The sequence below is a fragment of the Lynx canadensis genome, chromosome B2, assembly GCF_007474595.2.
Source record: "Lynx canadensis isolate LIC74 chromosome B2, mLynCan4.pri.v2, whole genome shotgun sequence".
Classification (NCBI taxonomy): domain Eukaryota; kingdom Metazoa; phylum Chordata; class Mammalia; order Carnivora; family Felidae; genus Lynx; species Lynx canadensis.
Window position 1 is genome coordinate 150,764,582 of NC_044307.1, and position 26,090 is coordinate 150,790,671.

The 26,090-nt window shown below is 45.3% G+C and overlaps 1 protein-coding gene across 1 annotated transcript in view; it reads left to right on the top strand.

Moving 5' to 3' along the window:
• AFDN (afadin, adherens junction formation factor) overlaps positions 1–26,090 on the top strand; it is a 142,247-nt gene that overhangs the window by 64,136 nt on the left and 52,021 nt on the right. Inside the window, 9 exon segments of the mRNA XM_030316790.1 lie at positions 4,487–4,581; positions 5,400–5,555; positions 5,557–5,663; positions 10,889–10,958; positions 14,712–14,827; positions 18,369–18,430; positions 18,556–18,761; positions 21,407–21,552; positions 21,833–21,927. Of these exon segments, the coding sequence (XP_030172650.1) occupies positions 4,487–4,581; positions 5,400–5,555; positions 5,557–5,663; positions 10,889–10,958; positions 14,712–14,827; positions 18,369–18,430; positions 18,556–18,761; positions 21,407–21,552; positions 21,833–21,927 (1,053 nt within the window).

The following is a 26,090-nucleotide window of genomic DNA, read 5'->3' on the forward strand; positions in this document are numbered from 1 at the left end:
GACCAGACGTTTTCTGCATGAGTTTTTGAATTGATACGAATAACTTGATGCTGAGAAATGGACTGTACTGTCACCTTATCCGGATCAGTAAGTGCTCCGTATGCAGCATTTGCTTCATTTAGTACAGGCGTTTTTTATAGGAACGTCTGGTTCCCTTATTCGGGTTAAGTCTTAAGAGATTGCGGCCGAAGAAGGGCGGGAATGGTATTCCTGTCCTTCCCCTCCTCTGCCCAGGCAGGTTAGGAAGCCGGGAGAAGCTGGGGGGGGAGGGGACAGGGGCGGGAAGAGAGCGAGGGTGGTGGGTAAGAATGAGGCCCAGAGGAGCGGCGGGTGCCCTGCCGTCACGCTCCCTGGCTGTGATGCCGGCGGGGAGGGCTGTCCCAGTCAGTGGTGTGTGTCTGACAACATTTGGGAGGCTGAAGGGGAAGAGAATCCACCCTCAGCTTATGTTCCGACCACGTTGTAGGACGTTTCCAGGATTGGCTCTGTTCTCCTGGTTGAAATCCGTTTCTTGTTAGCGAAGATGTACTTTCTTACTTAGAATTTCTCAAATTTGTGTGTCTTCGTGACGTTCCATAGTACAGGTAGTTTTTGGTTTTATGGAAATATTTCTTTTTTGTTTTTATATTTTGAATGTTTTTTTTACATGTTAATGTAACATTCTAATGCTCTCCCATGCTGTATAGAGTTTACCACCTTTTAGCATCTTCTGTTTGTTGCATTTCCTCCAAACTGATTGTACAGATTTTCATTGGTTATTAACCGAACTGGGAACTTCTGCATTTGTTCTTTTTAAAGAACATTTAAGCAAGTGATGTTTATCACCTGTTTTGATACTTCTACATGCATAGAGTCTAAGACCTGTTTTTACTGTGTGTTTTGTATTTTTTTATTCCTGAAAAGGATTCTTTAATGTTTTCATGTGTTTGTTAATTTCATACTGTAAAGTTATGGAGCACTAGGAAGGGAAAACATTTCCTTTTTTTTTTTTCTAACCTGCTGTGTATTAAAAAAAAAAAAAAAAAAGTATATACTCCTCAAGTTTGACCAGAGTGTTTCTAGTTTTCCATTTTTATTTAAGAGGAGCTAGTTTGTTTGCTTTTCTAAATAGTTAGTGAAAATACGCTCTAAGCTCTGTTTCAGTAAGCTTCAAAAATTTGATAGTTTCTTAACCATCGCATTGATTCACCAAAGTGTAAGTTGTGGGGATGTGAACGTACGTTCAGTTTCCCACCACCCCTGGGACACAAGAAACGCTCTGTGGCTCGGCCTTCTTTAAATGAACGCATCCCTCCCCCTTTTGTAAGTGGTATGGCAGACCATATTTCGTACCAGAAACCAACTTCCAGAAGTTCACCCTGGGAAACGAGCAAAGGCAAAAGCAGAGCTGGAAGGGTAGAACTGTCATAGGGTAAGAACAAAAGTGCTCTTTAAAACATGGTCTTCTGTGTATAAGGGCTTGTTTTCTCTTAATGTTTAGGGTACTAGGAAAACTTTGGGTGATATCTCAAATTAAAAAAGGCAAAAGCAGAGAAACAAGATGCAGAACAGTGCGAATGGTAATTTAGGGGTAGCAGAGTTGACAAATAGAATTCAGGACATCCAGAGACTTGAATTTTAGATAAAACCCCAGTGTTTGTGTGAATGGGGCCCAGCGATTGCCCATTTGACTAGATGACATGTATTTCATTTGTCAACCCTAAAGAGTGTTCTAATGTTTGTCCAGAAAAAAGAAAACAATGTGTGTTGAGTAGCTCAATTGTATGTGCATAAAACAGATTTTCAAGATTTGCTTCTGGGTGGACAATTAGGCCAGGAAAAGAAGGCTGCTTTCCATTGTGTACTTTCTGTGCCTTTTGAATTTCAAACTACATGAATATTTTATATACTTTTGACTTTCTGTCAGGACAGTAAAAGAACAACCTGCTAGAAGCACTGCTGTTGGAGGGAGAGTTACTTAGACTCATCTGTGCTTTTAAAGGCGCTGCAGGTCTGTCCTGTGTGCGGAAGAGAGGTGCTCAGGCGGGAGTGAACGGTCTGTGGAGCACTGTTGAGCGAGCAGGGGGGGAAATACAAGGGTTTGTTTCAGGTACCACGTTTCCATGTTCGTTAACACCCATGAGATGGTCCCTGTCCTTTTACTAAGGACAGAGGAGTGAAATGTTCCAAAAAGAAAGATGTCCATCATTTGAAGATGACCTGCCTCCCCTGCCCGTACTCCCCAGCTCCGGCCAAACCCCACTGTATCCAGTGAGTTTGGTCGCTGCCATTTGGCTCACTCAGAATCCACCCCTGGAGGCCGTATCTGTGTTTTCCGTTACTGTGAAGTCGTAAGAACTGAGGAACCGGGGAAGAAGCTTCCCTCTGATCCATCAGTCGGGAGGTCTCCAGCACAGTGAGATGCGGGGGAGGGGCAAGAGGTCCGTACTTCCCCATTGCTTTGTACTTGCAACTCTGCTGATGTAGCAAAGCACAACCTGTCCACGTCTTAGCTCACAAGGTAACCCCTCAGAAGCACTCAGAATGCAGAAGAATGTTCATGTCAAGTTTTTCTTTCACCCCCCTAAACTGGTATTTTTCATGTTCTTGGTATTTTTACTTTGTGTGGAAACCATTGTTCTTCATCATTTATTTGCTGCTTTTTGCTTACTTTGTAATGCATTGGTGTAATTTCTGTGTGACCATATTGCATATTTTCTTCATTTTCCTGTCACTGATTGTTTCCTGTTAATAAACCAAGTCTTTGTTGAATGTATACCGTGGAAGCAGACACTGTACCAAATGCCAAGATACAGAGATTTAAGAAAGAGCCGCCAAGGAGCTCGGAGATGGGGCGGCAAGTAAATAAAACACTCGTGCACCAGGGAGAGCGGCAGGAGATGAAGTGATCCGTGGTGCTGAGGAGGACGACGCACGCCACTTCCTGACCGGACTGTGTACCTGGACCGCCCGTGCTGTTTAAAGCCGGCAAAATCCCACCATTCCTAGGGGGCTCGGACTCCGCGGGTAATGGAAGGGAACTGCCCGCGTCCAGGGGAAGCCCTGGATGGTTCCAGTGCCTCGTTTCGGGTCCGGACTTGGAGTTGAAATAACTGTTTAAGGAAAAAAAAAAATGCTCCGGGTGGCACCGCACGTGATGAGCATATCCCAGCCGTGAAGGGTGGTAGACGATGAATTCTCATTCACATGAGATGGTTGTGTCTCCCAAATACAGGTTATTTTCATCCAGATTTGACAGTGTTCTGAAATACGCCAGAAGGGGGAACTGTGACTGGAATTGCTACTCTGTGTGTACTGTGAAATTGACAACAGTGCTCGTAGGACTTGTGTTGCTCGCAGGGTCTTTTGTCCTGCGGGAGCTCAGGCCGCACCACAGCTAAGAGACTTGAGCAGTCTACACCCCGCGTGCGCTCCCAGTGTTAATCTCGGAAGCGATTAACCTCCTGATCCCAGCGACTAGAGATTGCGACCCGTGGCCCCATAAGTGAGGCTGCAGGGTAGTAGCATGTCAGTGAAGTAGGTCAGGGAGGCTCCACTCGGCCTTTTAAGGACCTGTGTAGGTTGATGGCCACGGCCTGGAGCGGGTCAGGACTCACTGATCCTGTGAGGCCTGTTTCCTTGTACGTTCACAACTCTGAAATCTGAAGAAAACCTTTGATCCATATCCTGCGTTGAGTACAGTAGTGAGAAGTGAGTAAACATCTGGGTACAAGTGAAGAGCTGTCTTGCTCTTCTCCCTTCTCCTCCCCCACGTCATCCCCGTCCCCTGCCCACCACAGAGATTCCTGCACAGGGAAATTAAAAGATCTACAGTTCACCGAGGTATAAAATGATTAGCCACCCACCCCCATCCCCAAGTTCCCGTGGAGCTAAGCACATTTGATGGTAGTTCTCACTGGAACTTAACGTCAGAAATGGGCATTGGAATCACCTAGGGAGATTCTTCGGAAGACGTGTGCGTGGGCCTCCTCCCGAGACCTTGGTCCAAAAGGTCTGGATGAGCCATGAGGTGGTGTGTTTAAAACCTCCAGTGACCCTGCTATACCCCGTCCGCGCACCTGGCGCCTGCCGTGTGTGGTCTGCATGGCAGGTTTGCTGGGAGGAGGATCTGGTCTGAAGGGAAGTCCGTATGTGTCGGTCATCTTTACCTAGTAGAGTTGCTCTCAGAATCGTTAACAAAAATCCAGGGCCGTGTGGCGGAGAGATTTCTTTTCATGTGGCAAGAAGGTGATGGTTATAGATGAGGATGTTGGCACCTTAAGTCACATGAAACAGCCGATGTGTTTGTGTCTTAATGGGAAGTTTCTGTATATCCACTTAAATTGCATGGCATAAATTTGGGGAGTTTTTTGATAAGAAATCCTGAGAATTGAGAGCTGTCGTTCATTCTAAGACAAGCTTTTGTTTGCTTTGTTGGCCTGTTTCAAATGACATGACAAGCACATTACACTTTACAAATGAAGTTCTGTACTTTTTCCTTTTGCAGATGGTTCTGACTCCAGGGACAAGCCCAAGCTTTACCGCCTTCAGTTGAGCGTTACTGAGGTCGGGACAGAGAAGTTCGAGGAGAACTCCATCCAGGTGCGCGGGTGGCCCCAGGTCCAGCTCCCTCCGTAGCTCACACTTGGGTGGGCAAGGGCACGTAGCGCAGGGCCTGCCGCACGGCAGCGGATGAAGGAGTGGACAGAAAGGAAAGACTTTATCTTTTAACATAAAGAAATGCTCCAGTGTGAACAGAGCAGGCTGTGAAATTAGGTCCCCTCTCCACCTCTAGACACTTGATGTGGTCATCGTGTTCCTCTGAGACTGCTTTTCTCCAGAAGGTGGTGATGACTTCATGGGTCTTTGTCAGGATTAGAGGAGGTGGCCTGTGTGAGAGTCCTGTTGCTGGGACTGATGCCCGTAGCAGTGGGGGCTTCCTGAACGGTAGTTAAAATGTTAGCAGGATGTGGTTCTCAGGTACTTAATGAAAACAGCATGAAGTGTTCTTTAAAGAGGAAGTTCGGGTTCATTACCTGATAGAACTCAGCTGAACTCTGGCAGACCGCCCTTTCTCCTGTGCTGCCCTTTGCCGACTGCAAATGATGGGTCAGGTCATTAGTGTCCTTTCCTGTTCTAACATCCCTCCTTCAGCATAGCGGTAAGACAGGTAAAGAGTTGTGTGATCCTAATGATCTGTACAGATTATTATCTGATAAATGTTTCAGGTGGCCGTGTCTTTTCAACTCCGTATGTCTTCAGTCAGGTTACTGGATGCTAAAATTAATGTGTTCAGTTTGACACTATTTTGACAGTGTTTACTTTTGTACTGTTGGGAGGAAATCCACCGAAAAGTACCAAAAGTTCTGTTTTTAAGTACTGTGTCCTTTGTGACGGAAGTTTCTTTGATTTTATCTTAGCTGTTTGGATCAGGAATTCAGCCCCATCACTGTGACCTCACAAACATGGATGGAGTTGTCACCGTGACTCCGAGAAGCATGGACGCCGAGACGTACGTGGAAGGACAGCGCATCTCCGAGACAACCATGCTGCAGAGTGGGATGAAAGTGCAGTTTGGGGGCGTCACACGTGTTCAAGTTTGTGGACCCCAGCCAGGACCACGCAGTGGCCAAGAGACCCGTGGATGGAGGCCTGACGGCCAAGGGCCCCAGACAGAAGCCTGGGTAATTCTATGTCAGCTGTGAGAGTTTTAGGGTGTCTGATTATGTGAGAAGTGATCAGAATTAGGCGTGCGTTATTACAGGTGGTTTTATTTTTAAACATTCCAAGTGGGGTTTGTTCTTGTTGATTTGGGCTGGTTTTGGAGGAGGAAGAAAGAGGTCTTGACTTTATCTGAACATTGGAAGTTGGGGCTGGTTTTAAATTATTTTCAGAGTTTGTCTTTTGGCCGATACTTTACTCTTAGGAAGAACTGGTGGTATTCTCCGTGATGGTCCCGTGGAGCTACAAATTTGTGGAGGTGTTTTTCTGCCCGAGTTAGTGAAACACGTGCGGCTTTAGAAGTGTCTCAGCTCCACCTGGTGCCTTTCTGAGGACTTGCCACGTGGGCCTGTCACCAGAAAACAAAAGTCCTTACTGGCCATCTAGTAGAAGTTCCTGAGTGGGGAGGGAGTAGGACTTCATTAGGACACTGATCGTTTTTTATAAAGCAGGCGCTCGCTGTCTGGCTACTCTGTTATCCGTTCCGCAGGTTGCTAGGGCACGGGTCTTGGGAAAATAGCCACGTGGCCCTTCGAGCCCAACGGCTCGTGCCGTTGATGGCCACCAGAGAGCCTGCCGCAGGAGCCCTGCTCCAGGAGCGTGCCGGGAACAGGATGTGGGGCCAGGAACCGCGCGGGGCCGCTCTCTGTGCTGCCCGCCCCATTGTTTCCTTCTGGGGCCTGCCTTTGCTCAGCCCGCCGCTCAGAGCTCGCGTTGTGGGCCAGGTGCGAACTTGTAGCTGCTTGGAATTGTCTCTTGCCGGTTTCTCGGCTTTATAAAGCCTACCGCGATGGTGCCTGGTGGGTTATCAGTTCGTCCTGGGTCCTTGTGGAGTCCTGGCCAAGGAAGCGATCAGAGGCAGCTGGTGCCAGTAAAGACGTGACGTCCCTCTGCACGCTGACACTTTGGGGATCCTCACACACGTCCATGTGGGCAGATTGGGTGTGGGACATGTCACGGGCTGGTCGCCTCTCACTTTGAGCTCCCGGTTGCGACACGGGACCCATCCCTCGATCTCTGCTCCTAAGGAAACCAACAAGGGCCTTCCCACTCAAAGTCCATTTCTGTCTGATGCTGTTCCAACTTTAAGCTGAACGCGTGTCCAACCTCACCCTTCTGTTTCGCATCGGGGAGGAGCTTTTCTCTTCTTTTTTTAAGGTCCTGTTATTAGGCGCATCCTCCTTTCCCGTCTGTGTCATGACCTATACATAGCCTCTTTTCTTTCAGCACATAGTCATGTTCAGACGGTTTTGTTTCATTTCCTTTCATTTTTCATTATCTTTAATGTTTTCCATTTTAGTCCTCAGCTTTTCTTCAGCTCTGCTTTCTTTCAGCACCAGAGACCGCTCTGCCTGCCTGAGGGTTTTCTTGCCACACTCATTCCAAAGACATGATCGTACGACGCGGTTTCTTCTGGTGTGTTCCATGTTGATTTTCAGCAGTTCCTGCGGTTACTCCCAGCTGTGCTTTGTCCCTGAGTTGCGGGTCCCCTGTCTGCTGGTGGCGGTGGTAACGGTCTGCATCTGCTGCTGAGCGTGGGCGCACCACCGCCGCGATGTCTTGCCCTGGGACGTCTTGCCCTGGGATGTTTTCCGTGGAGGGATCACTCCCGAGGCTGTTCTGCCGTAATGGTCCCTGCTTTGGGGGCCGACAGTCGTCTCCTTGTTGTGTCTCTGGCCGGAAGCAGAGGTCGTGTCAAGGATGTGGCTTAGGTCTCCTAGACAGGAATGTGCTGTGAAATTTTATGTTAATTATCATTACATCTTTTTCCTATCAACCTGGTGAAACTGCTCACTGGTTGAATATACCAGCGCTCACGTGTACATCCATAGATGAGAAAGAAGTGTCATTTCTTTATAAACACATAATTTTGTTCTATTGTCCAACTGTTAGACACATTTCTAGATCGATAACCCAAGTATTTAATGTTTCACAGACGTGTGTATGTGTGTGTGTGTTAACCGAGGTGTAATCGACATATATTAGTTTCAGGTGCACAGCATTCTGATGCGGTATAAGTGGGCACACAGCCTAGGAAGCGTCCGTCACCAGACCTGCGCACAGTTATTTGTACTTGTGATGAGAACTTTTAAGATTAACTCTCTTAGCAACTTGCAGACCTGCAGTACAGTAGTAACTATAGTTTCCATGCCGTACGTCTCGTCCCCAGGACTTCTATTTATTTTATAACTGGAAGTTTCCACCTTTTACCCACTTCACCCACCTCCCAGCCTCTGCCTTTGGCAACTGCCAGTCTGTTCTGTGTCTATGAGCTTTTGTTTTTGTTTTCATCTTTTACATTCCACGTATAAGTGAGATATACGGTACTTGTTTTTCTCCGTCTGGCTTATTTTACTTAGTACAGTGCTCTTAGGGTCCATCCCTGTTGTGGCAAATGGCAAGCTGCTTTCTTCTGGCTGAGTAATACTCCTGTGTGTGTGTGTGTGTGTGTGTGTGTGTGTGTGTGTGTGTACACGTACATGTACACACACCGCGACTTTATTCATTTGTCTGTCAAGGGACCCTTAGGTTGCTTTGGTATCTCAGCTGCTGTAAATTATGTGCATGAGCGTAGGGTGCAGATCTGCCTTTTCGAGTCACGTTTCCATTTTCTTCAGATAAATACCCAGCAGTGGAATTGCTGGATCGTATGGTGCTTGTGTTTTTCATTTTTGAGGAACTCCGTACTGTTTCCCGCAATGCTGCACAAATTTACGTTCCCACCAACACTGCGCACATGGTTCCCTCTTCTCCACAATCTTGCCAACACCTGGTATTTCCCTCCTATGACACTTGTTAATGTTTCCAGTAAGAGCCATTCTAACTGGGTGAGATGACATCTCCTTGTGGTTTTTTTTCTTGTTTTAATGTTTGTTTTTGAGAGAGAGACAGACTGTGAGCATGGGAGGGGACGAGAGAGGAGACACAGAATCCGAAACAGGCTCCAGGCTCTGAGCTGTCAGCACAGAGCCCGACGCGGGGCTCGAACTCACGGACCACGAGAGCATGACCTGAGCCGAAGCCGGACGCTTAACCGACTGTGCCCCTAGGGTAGCACAATTTGATGTTGATGGTCAGCGTGGGAATTTTATTCATTCATCTATTCACTTATGTATTTATCTAGTCTGTATTCATTGAGCACCAGTGTCATGTGTCGTGCTCTGAGTGCTGATGTGATCAAGACCTGGTTCTTGCCCTCACAGGTCATACTGAGATAATGTCATCAAAGTCATGAATAAAGTCACTTTGGAATCGTTTAGTGTATCCAGAATGTAATACAGCTGAGTCCATGTTAAATTTTAGTTTTGTCAGCTTTGGTGAAAAAATAATGAGCTTTGCATGGTGTTAAATGAATTTGTTATTCTAGAATAATTACAGGTGGAGTCAAGAAGGCTTTGGCTATGTTTCTGTGTGTCGATAAGAGGGAGTTAGGGGTGGGTAAGGTGTATATGTAGCTTTGAGAGATGACAGAGGGAGGTGAACTATCATACTTCTTTTTTGCATTACCAGAGACAGAATAGCTAAACTGAATTTCCCATTCAAACCATCAGAAACCAGGAGAACAGTTTCTATGTTTTGTAAACATCTTAGTGACACAGGATAGATGAGATGTAACTTTTAGTAAATGCTTTTACTTTCTCAAGTTCCTATTTCAAAGTGATGATATTTTGTAGTTTTTTTAATGTTTATTTTTCGAGTGTGTGTGTCCACACTAGTGGGGGAGGGGCAGAGAGAGAGAAAATCCCAAGCAGGCTGCACGCTGTCAGCATAGAGCCCGACCTGGGGCTTGAACTCATGAAGGTGGAGATCATTACCTGAGCCAAAACCAAGAGTCGGATGCTCAACCGACTTGAGCCCCACAGGCACCCCTTTATTTTGCATTTCAAGATGGTTTTCTTTTCTTTTCTCTTTCTTTCTTTCTTTCTTTCTTTCTTCTTTCTTTCTTTCTTTCTTTCTTCTTTCTTTCTTTCTTTCAATGTTTGTTTATTTTTGAGAGAGACAGAGACAGAGTATGACTAGGTCAGGAGCAGAGAGAGAGGTAGACACAGAATCTGAAGCAGGCTCCAGGCTCTGGGCTGTCAGCACAGAGCCCGACGGGGGCTCGAACCCACGAACCGTGAGATCATGACCCGAGTGGAAGTCGGGTGCTCAACCCACTGAGCCACCCAGGTGCCCCTCCAGATGATTTGATTTTCTTAGTGATGAGGTAGAGGAGGAATTTGTATCAGATTTTCTAATTTGAAGAATTGTTTTGAGTTTCCTCATCTCTTTGTGGTTTCATTCTATAGATTGGGCTTAAACATGAGTTTAAAGTTACCACAGTGCTGTGAAACTAGACCCTTGTCTTTCAGATACTGTAACAAAAGAGGTTATCATTCTCTTTGACTGTCTTGTGCAGAAGTCCCGGAAATGTAGGCACTAACCCATCTTGTCGATTTCCAGATATTTTTAGGGCTCTTTGTTTTCCTTTTATTGGGCCTCTCTCTTGGGCTGGGATTAATGGATTGTATTTACCCTCATTATTGAGTAGGACTTAAAAATTTTTTTTTAAACGTGTATTTATTTTGAGAGAGAGAGCTTGAGCACATGAGGAGGGGAGGGGCAGAGAGAGAGGCTTCACGCTGTCGGCACGGAGCCTGCAGTGGGGCTCTCAGTACCGTGAACTGTGACCTGAGCCACAGTCAAGAGTTGGACACCTGACCGACTGAACCACCCAGGTGCCTCCCCATTTCTGTATCGTGGCCCAAGTGGTGGTATCCGTGAGCTTTTCAGCTCTCACCAGATTGGCTTTCAGAGGAAGGCAGTTTAGTGCCTGTGCCGTATTCTCCTGAGGTCAGTGTCGCTTTCCCTGCGTTGACAGACGGGCTCGTGGCGCCACAGACTGGGCACTTCATTTATGTGCCATTATGTGATGAAGCGGCTTGCTTGTTTCTTGGACGGTTCTTTCCAATTTATTGTTATTAAAATATGGTTTGAAAAACATCCTGAGAGTATTCAGTATAGAGCAGTAAGAAAAGTTCATAAAGTTTTAACAGCGTTTTCATTCTGTGACTTTATATGCTGAAAATAAAGTGGCGTCTTGATCTTTGAGTTGGGATATTTAGGCCGTTCCTTTGTGTTAAGAAAAACGATGCCTTTTCATTTGAGAATTGTTAATTCAGTGTCTTTCTTTTTTTTACCCTGGCAGAATTGTTCAGGAGACAACTTTCGATTTGGGGGGAGATGTTCACAGCGGGGCAGCGCTGCCAGCGAGCAAGGTGGGTACTTTACGTTGCCTGTAGCAGGGAGTTTGTGTAGCATTCTGGAACATTCTGGACCCCATGGCCAAAGTGTCGGGAGTATGCTCCTGGAGCTCTTGCGAAAGCCGACTTCACCGTGGCTTCTGACCGTGGCTTGCTGTCCTGATCTGTGCTGTCTCCTGGCGCCACACCAAAGGCCGCGGGTGGCGAGCTGGGCCGTGTCCTCCGAGCAGGGGGGCCCAGGCTTCTCCCCTGTAGAACCAGCCCTTCTCCGTCAGGCGACCACTGGAGACCGTGGACTTCCCCTCTCCTCTCCCTGCCAGCTTACCTTCTCGGGGACCTTGCCCCCACAGTTGTCCCGTATCTCCGCGTGACGGGGGGGATTTGTGTCCTCGTTCTGGTTATCTATATCGCTCAGTAACAAACCACCCCAACCTAATTGACCAAGGACGCGCAGCACCCGTTTTACTTGGCGCACAGCTGTACCGTGTGGTTTGGACTCACCCGGGCTGTTCGTTGGCCGGTCTTGCTGGGGGTTACTCGAGTTGCTGCGTTCGGCTGCTAGTGGGCGATGAGGTGGCCCGGCTGTGCCGGGACGCAGGTGGCCGGGCCCCCCTCTCCACGTGTTCTCCTGTTTTCTCCCTGGGACAGCTTGCTCGTCTCTCCACAGGAGTGGCCAGATGTTTGGGTGTCTCACGAGAATCGTGGAATCGACCGGCCTGCTTAGGCTTGGGCCTGGGGTGGCACACAGCACCCACTTCCTTCGCCTTCCGGAAGGGGCCGCCGAGGCTGTGGTTCGTTGAGGCCACGGCACGGCAGCCGCCGTGCGGACACGCTGCTCTGTCTCCTGTTCTAACAACTGTACCGTGCGCTCCAGCCCTTGCCCAGCTTTCTGCTTCTCTGCCCAGCACGATTTCTTGAGGAAATAATCTGCGGTCCGCTCCCTGTTACTCCGTCTTCTCCCCTCGGCTCCCGTTGGCTCCTGCTGTCGGAGGGACCGTGTGTGTCCGGGTCTCTGATGGCCTCCGCACGGCCGAGTCCGTGGCCTGTGTCTCCTCTGTCTGAACTGGGCCCCTACTGCATACTGGGGGCGCTGCCTGACTTCGGCCCCCAGGGTGTCGTTCTCCGGGTTTCTCCCCCATCGGTGCTCAGTCGTCCTCTGGCTCATCTGCCCGTGCCTCCTCCTTCCCCGTCCCCTCCACTTGGCCTCAAAACTCGGTTTCAGACCCAAGGCCCCTTCTCTCCTGTCTGTACTTGTTCCCTAGGTGATCTTAGGCAGTTGGTAGTTAAAATGCACGGATATGTTCATTACCCTTGACTGTATCCTTGGCCCCGACCTCTCCGGACCCCAGAAGCTTGCTTGACGTGGCCATGGTGATGTCTGACACGTGTTTCGCTCTCACCACAGCTAGGGCAGGGCTGGGCTCTCTTAAGCCTCCTCGTCCTTCCCCGTCAGTAAGTGGTACCCTCATCCGTGGTATCGTTCCAGCAGAAGCCCGTCACTGCTTGTCCTTGCTTCCTTCTCAGCCTTCAGTGTCGGCGTGTTCCGTTTGCGTTGGACCGAAGCAGTCCGCAGGTACCTGCCTCTCCCCATCACTGCTTCTGTGGTGTGACACTGGCTGCAGTTGTCACACGGCAGAAATGCTGCATGGCCTCTGAGTTGGCCTTTCTGCTGCTGCCCTGGCTTGTCACTCTTCTCCCCACGGCCAGGCTCGTGTTCTGAACGTACGACTTAGAGCCCGTTACCGCCCGGCTTTCCAAGCCCCCAGTGGCTTCTCATCCCAAATGTCACACACTTCCCTCTGGCTCACACAGCTCCTTCGGCCCCGGCCACCTCCCCTCTCGACCTGGCCCGTGCACAGAACACGCGCCTCCTTCCCATCCGGGCACTGGGGCCAGTTTGTTCTTCCTCGACTGTCCTTCCTGCTGGTTTTCGTGCAGCCGGCTCCTTTCTGCTCATTCCTCCTTGAAACCTTCTCGAGCGTCCAAGCATAGTTCATGCTTGGTTCATAGTTCTTAGTTACAGCGCCTTATTTTAAATTCTCTGTGCCAGCTGATGCTGGCCTTGTTTGTTGACTTGGTGGAGGTAACGGTCCCACTCGGGATGTTCACTGCTGTTCTTCTCGTGGTGAGAAGGTGCCTGTCTGAGAAGCACGTGAGCAGGTCTCCGTAAAAAGTTTAGTTTCTTATAAAAATGTGTGCTCGGAACAGAGAACTCAGCACAGTGAGGAAAAAAATGAAAATCATTCATCTGCAGCTAATAGTTGGCTGTTGATGACATTTTCATGGATCCTCTTCTGATCTCTTTCTGTTGCAGATGTATTCATTTATACATTTAAAAATAACGAGGGGCGCCTGGGTGGCTCAGTCAGTTAAGCGTCCGACTTCGGCTCGGGTCATGATCTTACGGTTCGTGGGTTCGAGCCCCGCGTCGGGCTCTGTCTGACTGCTCGGAGCCTGGAGTCTGCTTCGGATTCCGTGTCTCCCTCTCTGTCTCTGCCCCTGCCCCGCTCGCACTCTCTTTCCCAAAAATAAACATTAAAAATAAAATGAAAAGAAGTAAGTACCTGCACACATCCGCACCTTTCTGTCCTGCTTCTTTGGCTATTATTTTGTAAGCCTTTTATTTGAAAACAAGCTTAAAATTGTTTTATAATATGTTAGCTTACAAACGTACCATAATTTACTTCCCCATTGCCTCCTTACCCATTTATGACAGTTTTTTGTAGTCTGTGCTGCCATCCTGGCCAGGGAATCTTATTTTTACAAGTGTATTTTATGAAAGTATCTATTGTGTATGAATACATGTATTTACAAACGTGATTGCCAGGACACCCTGGACTGGTGAACATTTTAAACAGCCTAACAAAGGGTTAGTTCAGTGAACTTTGGTAAACAGACAGCTGTTATGCAGCCGTTACAGTTCTGTGACGTAAAAATACCATCCGATGTTTACAACACATGAAAAGGAGTCTTTTTTATGAAGGGGGTCGTATAACCTCCTTTATGGAAAATATGAAAAACTGTAAAGATACGGCCCAAAGTTACTCTCTAGTTGATAAGAATGGCTTCTGTTGTCAAGCTCAATTTCTACGATAAACAGATGTAGTGAGAAATCTCACATAACATTTTTGCTACGGTGAATTTCTTTGTATAAGTAGAATGATCCTGTTCCTGTTGTTTGCTTAATAACCCGGGTAGCTTTTCCCTCTGCCACAGGGTGGTTAGGGATGTGCCCTCCTTGGAAGGACTGGAGCGTACTGCATCGGGCCCCTGTATTGTGTTCTTTCTCTCCTGACGAAGGGCGAGAACCAAACCAGCCTCTGTCCTAAGTTCTTCATTGGGTGTTGAGCTGTCATGAGCAGATTTTTAAACCCTTTCCTTACAAGTAAAAGAAGGACCCTAACTTTTCTGAGTGGACACACACTCAGCTCTGTTCTGATTGGAGAGAGCGTTCGGGAGGAGCCGCTCCCGTCCCTGCCCGTTTTGAAGAGCCCCGTTTACACGCACCACCTCTGCACGCCTGTGTGTTAGAGCCTGCCTTTAGCTCTTTGAACAGGAAAGCAGCTGTGCGGTTCGTCCTTTCAGTGACTGACCGTGTTCTTGGGCGTGCGTCTGTGCACCTGACGTCCTCAGCACGGCCGTGCCCTTTTCTGCTCTCTGCTCTTCTCCGGCATCTCTGTCTCGCCTCCCCCTGCCGGGCAGCCTGGCATCAGCGCGTGGCCGACTGGCACGCTGTCTGTAAACGCTCCGTGTTTTCTCTCGGCTTAGAGCGCCACCAGGCTGGACAGCGACAGGGCACTGCCTGCCCCCAGCACGGCCGAGCGCGGGACAGCGAAGCCGATGCTGAGACTGGAGCAGCAGGACCACCGCCGGCGAGAAAACAGGTAGGACGTGGTTCCTGTGCGGTCAGACGGGTGGGACTCGGACAGGTTGCGGGGGGGGGGTCGGTTTGGTTTGGGGACCAGTGGGACTCGGACCCGGGGGGGGGGGGTGGGGGATGGCCTAGTGACTGCTGAGGGTTTAGCTGACGTTCTGAGAACGTTCGCGGTGTTGTAAGGAGGATTCTCTGTTCGTGTTGCTGAACTGGAAGAAAAGGCATCGTCAGCAGCTGTGTGTGTCCCTTGCTTCTGTGCCCCGGTGCCGTCTGCCCAGGTGAAGCAGGAGGCACTTCGAATTAAAAATGCTTCTATTTTAAATGTGCTACTCTGTAAAAACAAGGAGAAGGGGAGTTTTTACAGGAGTTTAATATTTGATCGCTTGTGTATTAAGACACTCTACAACTGGCCATTTCACCTGTTTGTAGGTGAAATCCTTACGTGTTTGAATACACATGTTAAAAGCCAAAAACGATTTTAAGTGGAGTTAAGAATTATGAGTGCCGCGTTACCACGTCTCCCGCTCTGACGTGGCACGTCTTCGTGCCGAGGCGGATAGGGATGAATATTGTCGCCTGTCCTCGTTCTTGAAGAGAGAACGTCTGCCTTTCGTTATTTCCTTTTCTTAGGATTTGTAAGTACACGTTACCTGAATTAGAATTCTACTTTCTTGCGATTTCTAAAATTGTTGAAATGTTGAAAAGTAACGTCAGCGCCTCAGATAACCAGTGATGAGTTCAAACGCTGGTGAGCTGGAGCCGCAGAGCGCTTCCGCAGAGGCATCTGCACGGACACGGCGGCTGGATAGACCTCTCCTGTGTCCTCGTACCATGCATGCTGGTGTCAGCAGGGGGACCGAGGCGCCCACCAAAAATCTGTTCAAAGTTTTCATGAAGCCATTCTAACTCTTCTCTTTCAGATCCAATACCAGAGGCCCATGTCTGGCCCAAGGCCACTTACAGGCAGCTGATTTGGTTCTTTAATCTTCTGCCTTCCAGTAGAGGGCGCTGTGTGTTATAAGACTTTAATACCACTTATCACAGTGATGCGATTTCTAGGTTCCTGTGGAAATCTCAGGTTTTTACCTTGTTTTTATTGTGGGCTTTTGGTTATGAGAATTGTGTTGATTGTGAATGTTTTTAGATGTAGTAGTACGTCTACTTTCTGTGTGCTTGTTTCTGGTGGCGTATTCTAGAATAAGATGTCTAGCACTGTAAACTGTATATTAATACGGTGTCAGAGGAGTCAGATGATGGCCAGTTGTATGTTAGAATTTATCTTATCCCGCCGGCAGAGATTTCACTAAAGGTTTTATTCGACCTATAAATACGTATTATTTGGTTGGTGTTACAGCATGATGGAAACCTGATTCTTCTACTTTCAGTCTTTGTATTTCACATCTACAATGTGGGCATAAGCAACGCTTCATTGGTATATTCATAAAAACCGAAGTTACTTTAATAAATATGTTTAAAAACACTAGTTTTAGTCAAGGAAAAAAATCTTTTTGAATAATGGAGTTCTTTAAATTACCACTGACACGTTTACTTTTTCAGTGAGACTTTATATTCCTTATTTTACCAGATTTCTCAAATGGGTGAAACAGACAAGTGAGGTTCACCCAGTTTATTGTTTAACTAATGAACTGAAAGATCTCTGCAGTTTTAGCTGTCTGTATGTGTGGCAGTTAGCAGACTTGTTAACATAGTTGAGCATACAAATTCTGTCTGAAGAGCTTTTTTATACCTGCATTGTCGAGTTAAATCCAAATCCCAGATCACAGACTAGATGAGAAGTTTTGAAGCACGTAATGTGTTGAAAAGAATTTTGTTTTTCCTTCTAGTGATTCTGATAGTTCGGGGTGATGGCGTCGGATTTTCTCCCGGTCGAGGCCTCAGTGCGCAGGGGCGGGAGGGGAGCACGGGCCTGCGGGAAGGAGCCGCTTGCGTCTGTGGCCGTGGAGACCTGCAGCCACCACACGTTCTTTCCCTCTTCTCTTCATTTTTGAAGCAGTTGTTACGTCCAGAGTAAATGCGTGAGCGGTTGCTGCTGAAAATGTCCTTTCGGTTCCTCACAGGTTCTTAAATATCAACGGCGATGTTGACGCTCCGCTTCAGCAAATGTGACGCTTCGTGTGAATATTGACCTCCCTGTTGTTTGATCCGTATTTACCTCAGTAGTTGTCTCCCTCCCGGTCTAAGTCCTCATGGCCTCACTCTTTACTCTAAAGTCAAGTTTGTGGGAAGACGCAACACGGTTCATTGCTTTTACCGTCCGTTTCCTTCATCTAGTCGAGGACAGATTTTCGGAAGATTTATCCGGGTCGTCTCTGTTAAAGCTGAGCTAAAATGATAAAGGTTTAAACTCTTAAGGAACCTGATCACTTGCCAGCTTGTTAGGGCAGTGGGACTTGCCTGTGTTCTACACAAAATGTAGTTAGTAGCAGACTAACGTAGAGTAATAACTAAATTGCTCGAGATTCGAATCCCGTGTCTGCGCGAAAGAACAACTAAACTGAACGCTGTGGAGAACAGGGTAACTGCAGCAGTGAGGAGATCTAAATCGGACTGGTAACTATTCGTCTTACACATTGTAGAAATTCTGTGCTTATTAATGGCTTTCAGGCATTGTTTGACCAATATGCAACACAGAATCAATCATATTTTACATCGTGTCTGGTGGACACATAATCTCCATATGCATGTATTCATACTGAAAGGAGACTTTCACAGGACCGTGAACCTTTGATCCTACCCGTGGGGACAGAGTGACCCACTATTTGAAGAACTCTTAGAGAAACCGAAATGTACCTAACCTTTGAATTACTTCGATCGGGATGCCTGGAAACACATAAACATTAGTGCGAATTCTTACAAGGGTTACCGATTATAGTTGCTCTTGGTTTCTGTTTCTTGGCAATTCCTTGTGTTTGTAGTGTCAGGCTAGATGATGAAAAGTGGAATTTATGTGACTTTAAAAAAAAGTGTGAGTAGGAGGCCTTTTTTTTTTTTTTTTTTAAAGGTGTGCTTCACCGTGAGCTTGAGAAATGCTAATACTGAGCGACCGAAAGGGTCTGTAGGAATCGTCTTGGGTAACCTTTATCAGAAGAGAAGGGCAGCGTCTGGCTCTTAGCAACTTGTTCTCCTTTGTAAGAGCTCCGTTTCAAGCTCACTGTGGTTTAGTTTTCCTTTGTGTCTCCCAGCAGCGTCTTTGCATTGTTACTCGAGCCGTTGCCGTGGCAGGTGCGCGGCAGCCTGGTCGCCCCGCTGTGCGCAGTCTTCATGCATAATAGAGAATCGTGGTCGGGTCTGTTCTCTCGATGGAAGCAGATACCGCAAGGAACCGACCTCCGTGAGGTGTAGGGATAGGATCACTCCCAGGACGCTCATCTGCATATTTGAATGGTTTCCATGTGAAAACAAGTCATTGGGCTCTCTATCATGTGTACGAACTGTGTAGAGATTTTGAAAATAGTTGCAGAAACACGCATAGGCTGACCGTCAGTAGCCATGTGATCTGATGTTAAGAGGCGGCCTCTCTCTTTTTTCAGAACTCAGGATGCTCTTGGGCCTGAACTCATACTGCCTGCAAGCGTTGAATTCAGCGAAAGTTGTGAGTAATTTCAGATTCCATTGTTAGTGAATTATTTCTTGTTCCATTTTTCTCCATCTGATTTTCATGGGTTTTTTTTTTTGTTCTTTTTTTTCTTTTTCTTCTTTTTTGAAATCTTTTCACAGCTGAAGATTCATTTTTATCTGCCATTATAAATTATACTAATAGCTCTACAGTCCATTTTAAGTTGTCACCTACATATGTATTATATATGGCATGTCGGTATGTATTGTCGAGCCAGTACAGACCCGATGTCAGTCCTACAGAGCGTACTCACAAAGTGATTGCCATAGTCAACAAGATGGTGAGCATGATGGAGGGGGTGATTCAGGTAAGCGCCAGCACGCCGGGCCCCGCTGCTTCAGTGCGCGTGCTTCTTGTTCGCATGTGTCGGCGAAGCCAGTTCCGCCATGTCTCCGTGTGCTTACGTGTTCGACTTTGAGAGGCTTTTCTGAAATGAAAGCTATTAGAAGTAGCACTGAAAACTGTAGAGCTTGAAAAGTTGAAAAGGAACGTAAACGTCTATTTTTTTCTACAAGTGTTAGAATAAGGGAAAGTAAACTATGTGGTAACGTCATGAGCAGGGTAAAAATCCTTAAAAGTGCAATAGTTGTGAGAAAGTACTGACACTTGTGGGTTTTCTTAGACTTAAAAAACACTTTGTTGAGATGAATTTCACAGGAAGGTAAAACTACCCATTTTAAAGCGACTAATTCAGTAGAATTTAGGTCGTTCAGTGTTGTGCGGCCGCCCCTTCTGATTCCAGAACTTCTCTGTCAACCAACCCGATTCCTGTCCGCCCATTCAGCTGCTTCCCTCATAACCCTCCCCCGCCCGGAATTGTGTAAGGGCTCTACAGAGGCATTTGCCCTTTTTATAAGGAGCATATGATGCTGGTGGGAACTCTCTGGGTTTTTCGATAGCACTTGGGTAGGTGTGATGGACATGACATTTCTCAGTTATGATGAAGGTCCTGTTCAGATTGCTTCATAAGACTGTTTTGGAAGTTTGAAGAAGTAAGGGTATTTTCTCTGTAGAATGGTTTGTTTCTTTTTAAGTCGTCCTCACCTGTGGTGGATCAAATTGGCATAGCAGTTTGCCAGATCACAATTTGAAGATTTAAAGTCCTTAGAAGTAAATTTACAGATTTTTTAAAAAGTTTTCCCAAACCCCTGATGAGTGCTATTACTCAGCTATAAAATATAAAACTCTAATTATGTATCATTAAGCAATGTGATTAGACAGTTGGGTTGTTTTTCTCCTGTGAGGATAGCTTGAGCTAACTAATCTGTTAATTCCTTGAGAATTGTTGTCAAAGGCCACAACTTTTCAAGAAATGTTTCTATTAGGTTTGAGTGGTTAGCATAAGAATGTAATGGGCTTACGATTCTTTTACCCAAGTGAGGAAGTAGATAAAAAGTGTTGTCATTTTATTTGGATACCATTTTGTGTTTCTCTCTTAGTAATTTATAAACAAACATGGATTTCCTTTTGGTTCAAAAGGAAATTGTCTTCGGTCATGTTTGCATTTCTGAAGCCTGTTTCAAATTGGGGAAACTCCTGTCATCAGACTACTTTTGATAGACTTTGTCTTGTTGAATTTGAACTAGTCAGTGAGATCATCATTATCAAAACAGGTCTTTTAAACTTCAGATTTAGGGTTAATCTGTGATTAGAGAACTCCTAAAATTTTGGGAAAGAACTATAGTAAATGCTTTAATTCGTAAAAACCTTTCAGAAACCAGTTTGTTCCATTTTAGTATGGTTATGTTTTTTATACATTTTTTAATCCTTAGTTTTTTTGTTCGTTTTGTTTTTTGCTGTTGGTCTTTTCTGTCTCTTTCATCCTATTAACCCAGGGGATAGACACTCTTCTCGTGTACCTTTAGCTAGTCAGACACACAATATCGTTAAAAGACGTTAAGTCCTTTGTGTTATAAATCTTTTAAGTAGATCGGTGTGTTTGTGTGTGTATCGTAACACCTTCCCTGTATAAACTGGAGGTCGCTCACTTGCGCCACTCTGAGAACATAAAACTAATCCTTTATGTCACGTACTTCCAGAGATGCTTCCGAACCGTGAATGAATGTGTAATTTGGGAATAACATAACTAAATGTCGTACCTTCATGTCGTGCCTTCATATTAGTGTTTTGATTTTTTTAAACTATCATGATTGTTTACAAGTTTCTTTCTCTCGTTCTGCTTGATTTCCCCTCGTCTGTTTCTCTCCAGGAAGTAGACCAGGTTGATCAGGTAGGATGCGCTGCTGGGAACTGGTCCTGGCTGTGTCGGCTTAGCTGAGTTTCTCGCGCTGCTTCCATGTCAAAACACAACACTCCAGCAAGCGGACTGGGCGGTTCATAACACTCATTCAGCAACTGAAACATGCAGTACTAAATCCTTTTCTGACTGTGCAACCTTTATCAGCATTTCATAATTTCTGCTTAATGCACTCAGTGTGGATATGAAATGACAAAAGTTCTGTTTCTCCTCTTTCTCGTTTATCCTTGGTTCCTATTCTTTGGATCTCATCTGAAGTTGCCTGGCCTGCACATGTGGTCGGGAGATGATGCGATAGATCAGTACTTGATACCGAGTTGCTCGGCATCTCAGCCAGCGACTGCGAGTATCAGGGTGGCTGTGGGTAACCACGGATAGATGTGTGTGTACTTCACAGATTACCAGATAAAGCACGATCTCCAATTGGGTGTTGTATGATTTGGTGTCTCTGTTTTTGCATTGTAGCTAATCGGATCCATGTATCCATACATGAATCCCAAGAAGAGGTTGCAATTCCATTGCTATATATGTATCCAAATTCTTTTGCAAATATCTGGTATCTGTGGTAAATACCTTGGTGAAAATGGGAAGGTACTGGTCTATCTTCAGCAGCTTTTCAAGAGCATTCCTTTTTATTTTCATTCTTCTTTTTTTTTTGTCTTGGGGTTGCTTATAGGAATGTGTTCTATCTACAGAAACAGAAGAATATCGCAGGGGCACTTGCTTTCTGGATGGCCAACGCATCTGAGCTTCTCAACTTCATTAAGCAGGACCGAGATCTTAGTCGAATCACATTGGACGCCCAAGATGTTTTAGCACACTTGGTTCAGATGGCGTTTAAGTAAGGAACACGTTCTTGGAGATTACACTATTCCGTAGAGATTTTTTAAAGGTTTTTATTTACCCTAACTGGAGATGAATATCAAGAAGCATAAATACATGCCAGATGTGTTGATTTAGTAAAATGAAGTTACTGAGCTATGTTGCAAGAATCCTGAGAGTAAAACTATATTTTAAATGGAAAATGTTATGGAACGTGTAAACTGTTTCGTCTGTGACGCCCTGTCTGACAATGGCAGTGCATCCTGCTGAGGTTATTAAAATTGTTCCCATGTTTTCAGATATCTGGTTCATTGTCTTCAGTCAGAACTGAATAACTACATGCCGGCTTTTCTGGATGACCCTGAAGAGAACAGTCTACAAAGACCAAAAATAGGTCAGAATATTGTTTTCTCCCTTCTTCCTCTATTCCTCCTTCTCCCTGCCTCTGCTTTCCTTCTTCCCTCCTTCCTGTTTAACTTTATTTTAGTACTTAATCTACGCAAGAGGAAGGTATCTTACAAATAAATGAGATGACCTATTTGATTTGGCATTCTTTAAGAAGTTGTAACTACCATCTGTTTGACTTAAGACTAGCTCTCACTGTGCATCTGGTAGAGGCCGTAGGACCTCTTCCCATAGGTCCCAGTGGACCCTGGAGAGCAGCCATATTTGCTGGTATTGAGACCTAAAGAGGCCAGGGTGTGGCAACACCTGACACCAGCTGTGTGTTGTGATTTGCTATAATCTCAGAGCTGTTGCTGCTCAGTGATTGCATGGACATTTTCGGAGGCAAGCCGGTACCCTGCCATTGCTCAGCAAGACCCTCCCCCAGGGAGTTGACATGGGTCCAAGCCACAGGGGTCTCTGAAGTATGGAGTTTTGCTTTTTCTTTCTTTCTTTTTTTTTTTTTTTCTCAATACATGAAATTTATTGTCAAATTGGTTTCCATACAACACCCAGTGCTCATCCCAAAAGGTACCCTCCTCAATACCCATCACCCCCCCCCCCCCCCCCCCCCCCCCCCCCCCCCCCCCCGCATCAACCCTCAGTTTGTTCTCAGTTTAAGAGTCTCTTACGCTTTGGCTCTCTCCCACTCTAACCTTTTTTTTTTTTTTTTTTTTCCCTTCCCCTCCCCCATGGGTTTCTGTTAAGTTTCTCAGGATCCACATAAGAGTGAAAACATATGGTATCTGTCTGTCTCTGTATGGCTTATTTCACTTAGCATAACACTCTCCAGTTCCATCCACGTTGCTACAAAGGACCATATTTCATTCTTTCTCATTGCCAAGTAGTACTCCATTGTGTATATAAACCACGATTTCTTTATCCGTTCATCAGTTGATGGACATTTAGGCTCTTTCCATAATTTGGCTATTGTTGAGAGTGCTGCTATAAACATTGGGGTACAAGTGCCCCTATGCATCAGCACTCCTGTATCCCTTGGGTAAATTCCTAGCAGTGCTACTGCTGGGTCATAGGATAGGTCTATTTTTAATTTTTTGAGGAACCTCCACACTGTTTTCCAGAGCGGCTGCACCAGTTTGCATTCCCACCAACAGTGCAAGAGGGCTCCCGTTTCTCCACATCCTCTGCAGCATCTATAGTCTCCTGATTTGTTCATTTTGGCCACTCTGACTGGCGTGAAGTGATGCCTGAGTGTGGTTTTGATTTGTATTTCCCTGATGAGGAGCGACGTTGAGCATCTTTTCATGTGCCTGTTGGCCATCTGGATGTCTTCTTTAGAGAAGTGTCTATTCATGTTTTCTGCCCATTTCTTCACTTGGTTATTTGTTTTTCGGGTGTGGAGTTTGGTGAGCTCTTTGTAGATTTTGGTGAAGTATGGACTTTTGAAACACAATCCCATCTGAGATGAAACTCTGGAGGGAGGTGCTGCCTGATGAAACTTTGGAAGGGACGGCTTGGACACTGACAGGGTAGAGGCAGGAAGTGGACAGAGGCCTGAGACAAAGGAGGCGTACTTGATTGCAGGTTGGTGAGAGTGCGAGATTCCTGCACCAGAGACTAGGAGCTGGGTGAAGCCATTTCCACCTTTCCTGATCCACCCCAGAAGCTAAGCTAAGCAGTGCCATCTGGTGGAGATTGGAGCCATCACACGTACCAACCAAGCACATCCCCCAGAAGACCAGCACAAGTCCCTCCATCTGTTTAGTGTACAGATCATAGAGGGCTTCATAGTTTCAGTTCTAGGGAAAACTGGATGTAACTTCACTTGGTTTTCATTGTTTGCTGGCCCACTTATTTGTTTTCTTTGCTTCTGTTTTTGTTTAAATCTTTTTTTTTCCTCATTCTTTTTGTCCTCTTGGGTACAGAAATGGCAAATTCTTTTTTATTTTTAAAATTTTTTCAATCTATTTTTATTTTCTTTTACGATTTTAAAATTTCTTTTAATATCCTGACTTTTTTACTTTTTTTTTTTTTCCTTTCCTGTCTCTCTTTTCTCTCTTCCATAAAGCTTCTTTCAATAAGCAGACTGAAACATACTTAGGATATAGCTTCCTTTATTTGATTTTTGTTTTGTTTTGAATTTTTATTTTATAATTTTTTTCTTCTTGCAAAATGACAAAGATGGAAGAATTCACCCCAAAAGAAAGAACAGGAAGAAATGACAGCCAGGGACTTAATCAACATAGATATAAGATGTCTGAACTAGAATTTAAAACCACGATTATAAGAATACTAACTGCGGTTGAAAAACAACATAGAAGACACCAGAGAATCCCTTTCTCAGATAAAAAAACTAAAATCTAGTCAGGCTGAAATTAAAAATGCTATAACTGAGATGCAATCTTGAATGGATGCCACAATGGCAAGGATAGACGAAGCAGAGCAGCAAATCAGTGAGGTAGAAGATGAAATTGTGGAAAATAACAAAAATTATGGAAAATAATGAAGCAGAAAAGAAGGGAAATGCAAAAGATGACGATACAAGACTTAGAGAACTTAGCAGCTTATTGAAAAGGAATAACATTCGAATCCTAGAGGTCTCAGAAGATGAAGAGACAGAAAAAAGGTCAGAAGGTCTATGTGAGCAAATTATAGCTGTAAACTTCCCTAACCTGGGGAAGGATACAGACATCAAGATCCAGTAAGCATGGAGAACTCCCATTAGGTTCACCACAAACAAACCGTCACCAAGGTAGATCATAGTCAGATTCACAATATATACAGACAAGGAAAGAATTATGAGAGCAGCAAGGGGAAAAAAAAGGTCCTTAACCTACAGGGGAAGACAAATCAGGTTCACAGCAGATCTGTCCACAGATACTTGGCAAGCCAGAAAGGAGTGGCGGGATATATTCAACGTGCTGAATCCGAAAAATACGCAGCCAAGAGTTTTATATCCATCAAGGCTGTCATTCAGAATAGGAGAAAGAGTTTTCTAGACAAAAACTAAAGGAGTTTGTGACCACTGTCCAGCCCTGCAGGAAATATTAAGGGGGACTATTTGGAGAAAAGACAAAAGACCAAAAGCAACAAAGACTAGAAAGGACCAGAGAACATCACCAGAAACACCTAGCTCTACAGGCAGCACTACACGGCACTAAATTCATGGCACTAAATACATGGCACTAAATTCATATCTTTCAGTCACTGTAAATGTAAATGGACTAAATACTCCAAAAGACCTAAGATATCAGAAAGGATAAGAAAAGGCCTATCTGTATGCTGCCTACAAGACTTATTTTAGACCTTACGGCACTTGCAGATTTGAAAGTAAGGGGATGGAGAACCATCTGTCATGCTAATGGTTGTCAAAAGAAAGCCAGAGTAGCCATTTTTATATGAGACAAACTAGATTTTACAACAAAGATTGTAACGAGATGAACAAGGGCATTATAACTAAAGAGTCTATCTACCAAGAAGATCTAACAGTTGTAAATATGCGCCCAACTTGGAAGCACCCAAATATATATGTCAATGAATCATGAACATAAATTCATTGACAACAATACCATAATAATAGGGGACTTCAGAACCCCACTTACAGCAATGGACAGATTAAGCAGAAAATCAACAAGGAAATGATGGCTTTGAATGACTTGACCAGATGGACTTAACAGATCTATTCAGAACACATCATCCTAAAGCAGCATTTCATTCTACACATTCTTCTTGAGTACACATGGAACATTCTCCAGAATAGATCACATACTGGTCACAAATCAGCTCTCAGTAAGTACCAAAAGACTGAGATCATATCTTGAATGTTTTCACACCATAACACTATGAAACTAGAAATCAACCACAAGAAAAAAATTGGAGAGACCACAAATACTTGGGAGATTAAAGAATCTCCTACTAAAGAATGAATGGGTTATTAACCAAGAAATTAAAGTGGAAATTAAAAAGTGATGGAAGCCAATGAAAATGAAAACAGCGAAGGCTTTCATAAGAGGGAAATATATAGCAATCCAGGCCTTCCTAAAGAAGGAAGAAATGTCTCAAATACACAACCTAACCTTACACTTAAAAGAGCTGGAAAAAGAATGGCAAAGCCTAAAACCAGCAGAAGAAGCAAAATAAAGATTAGAGCAA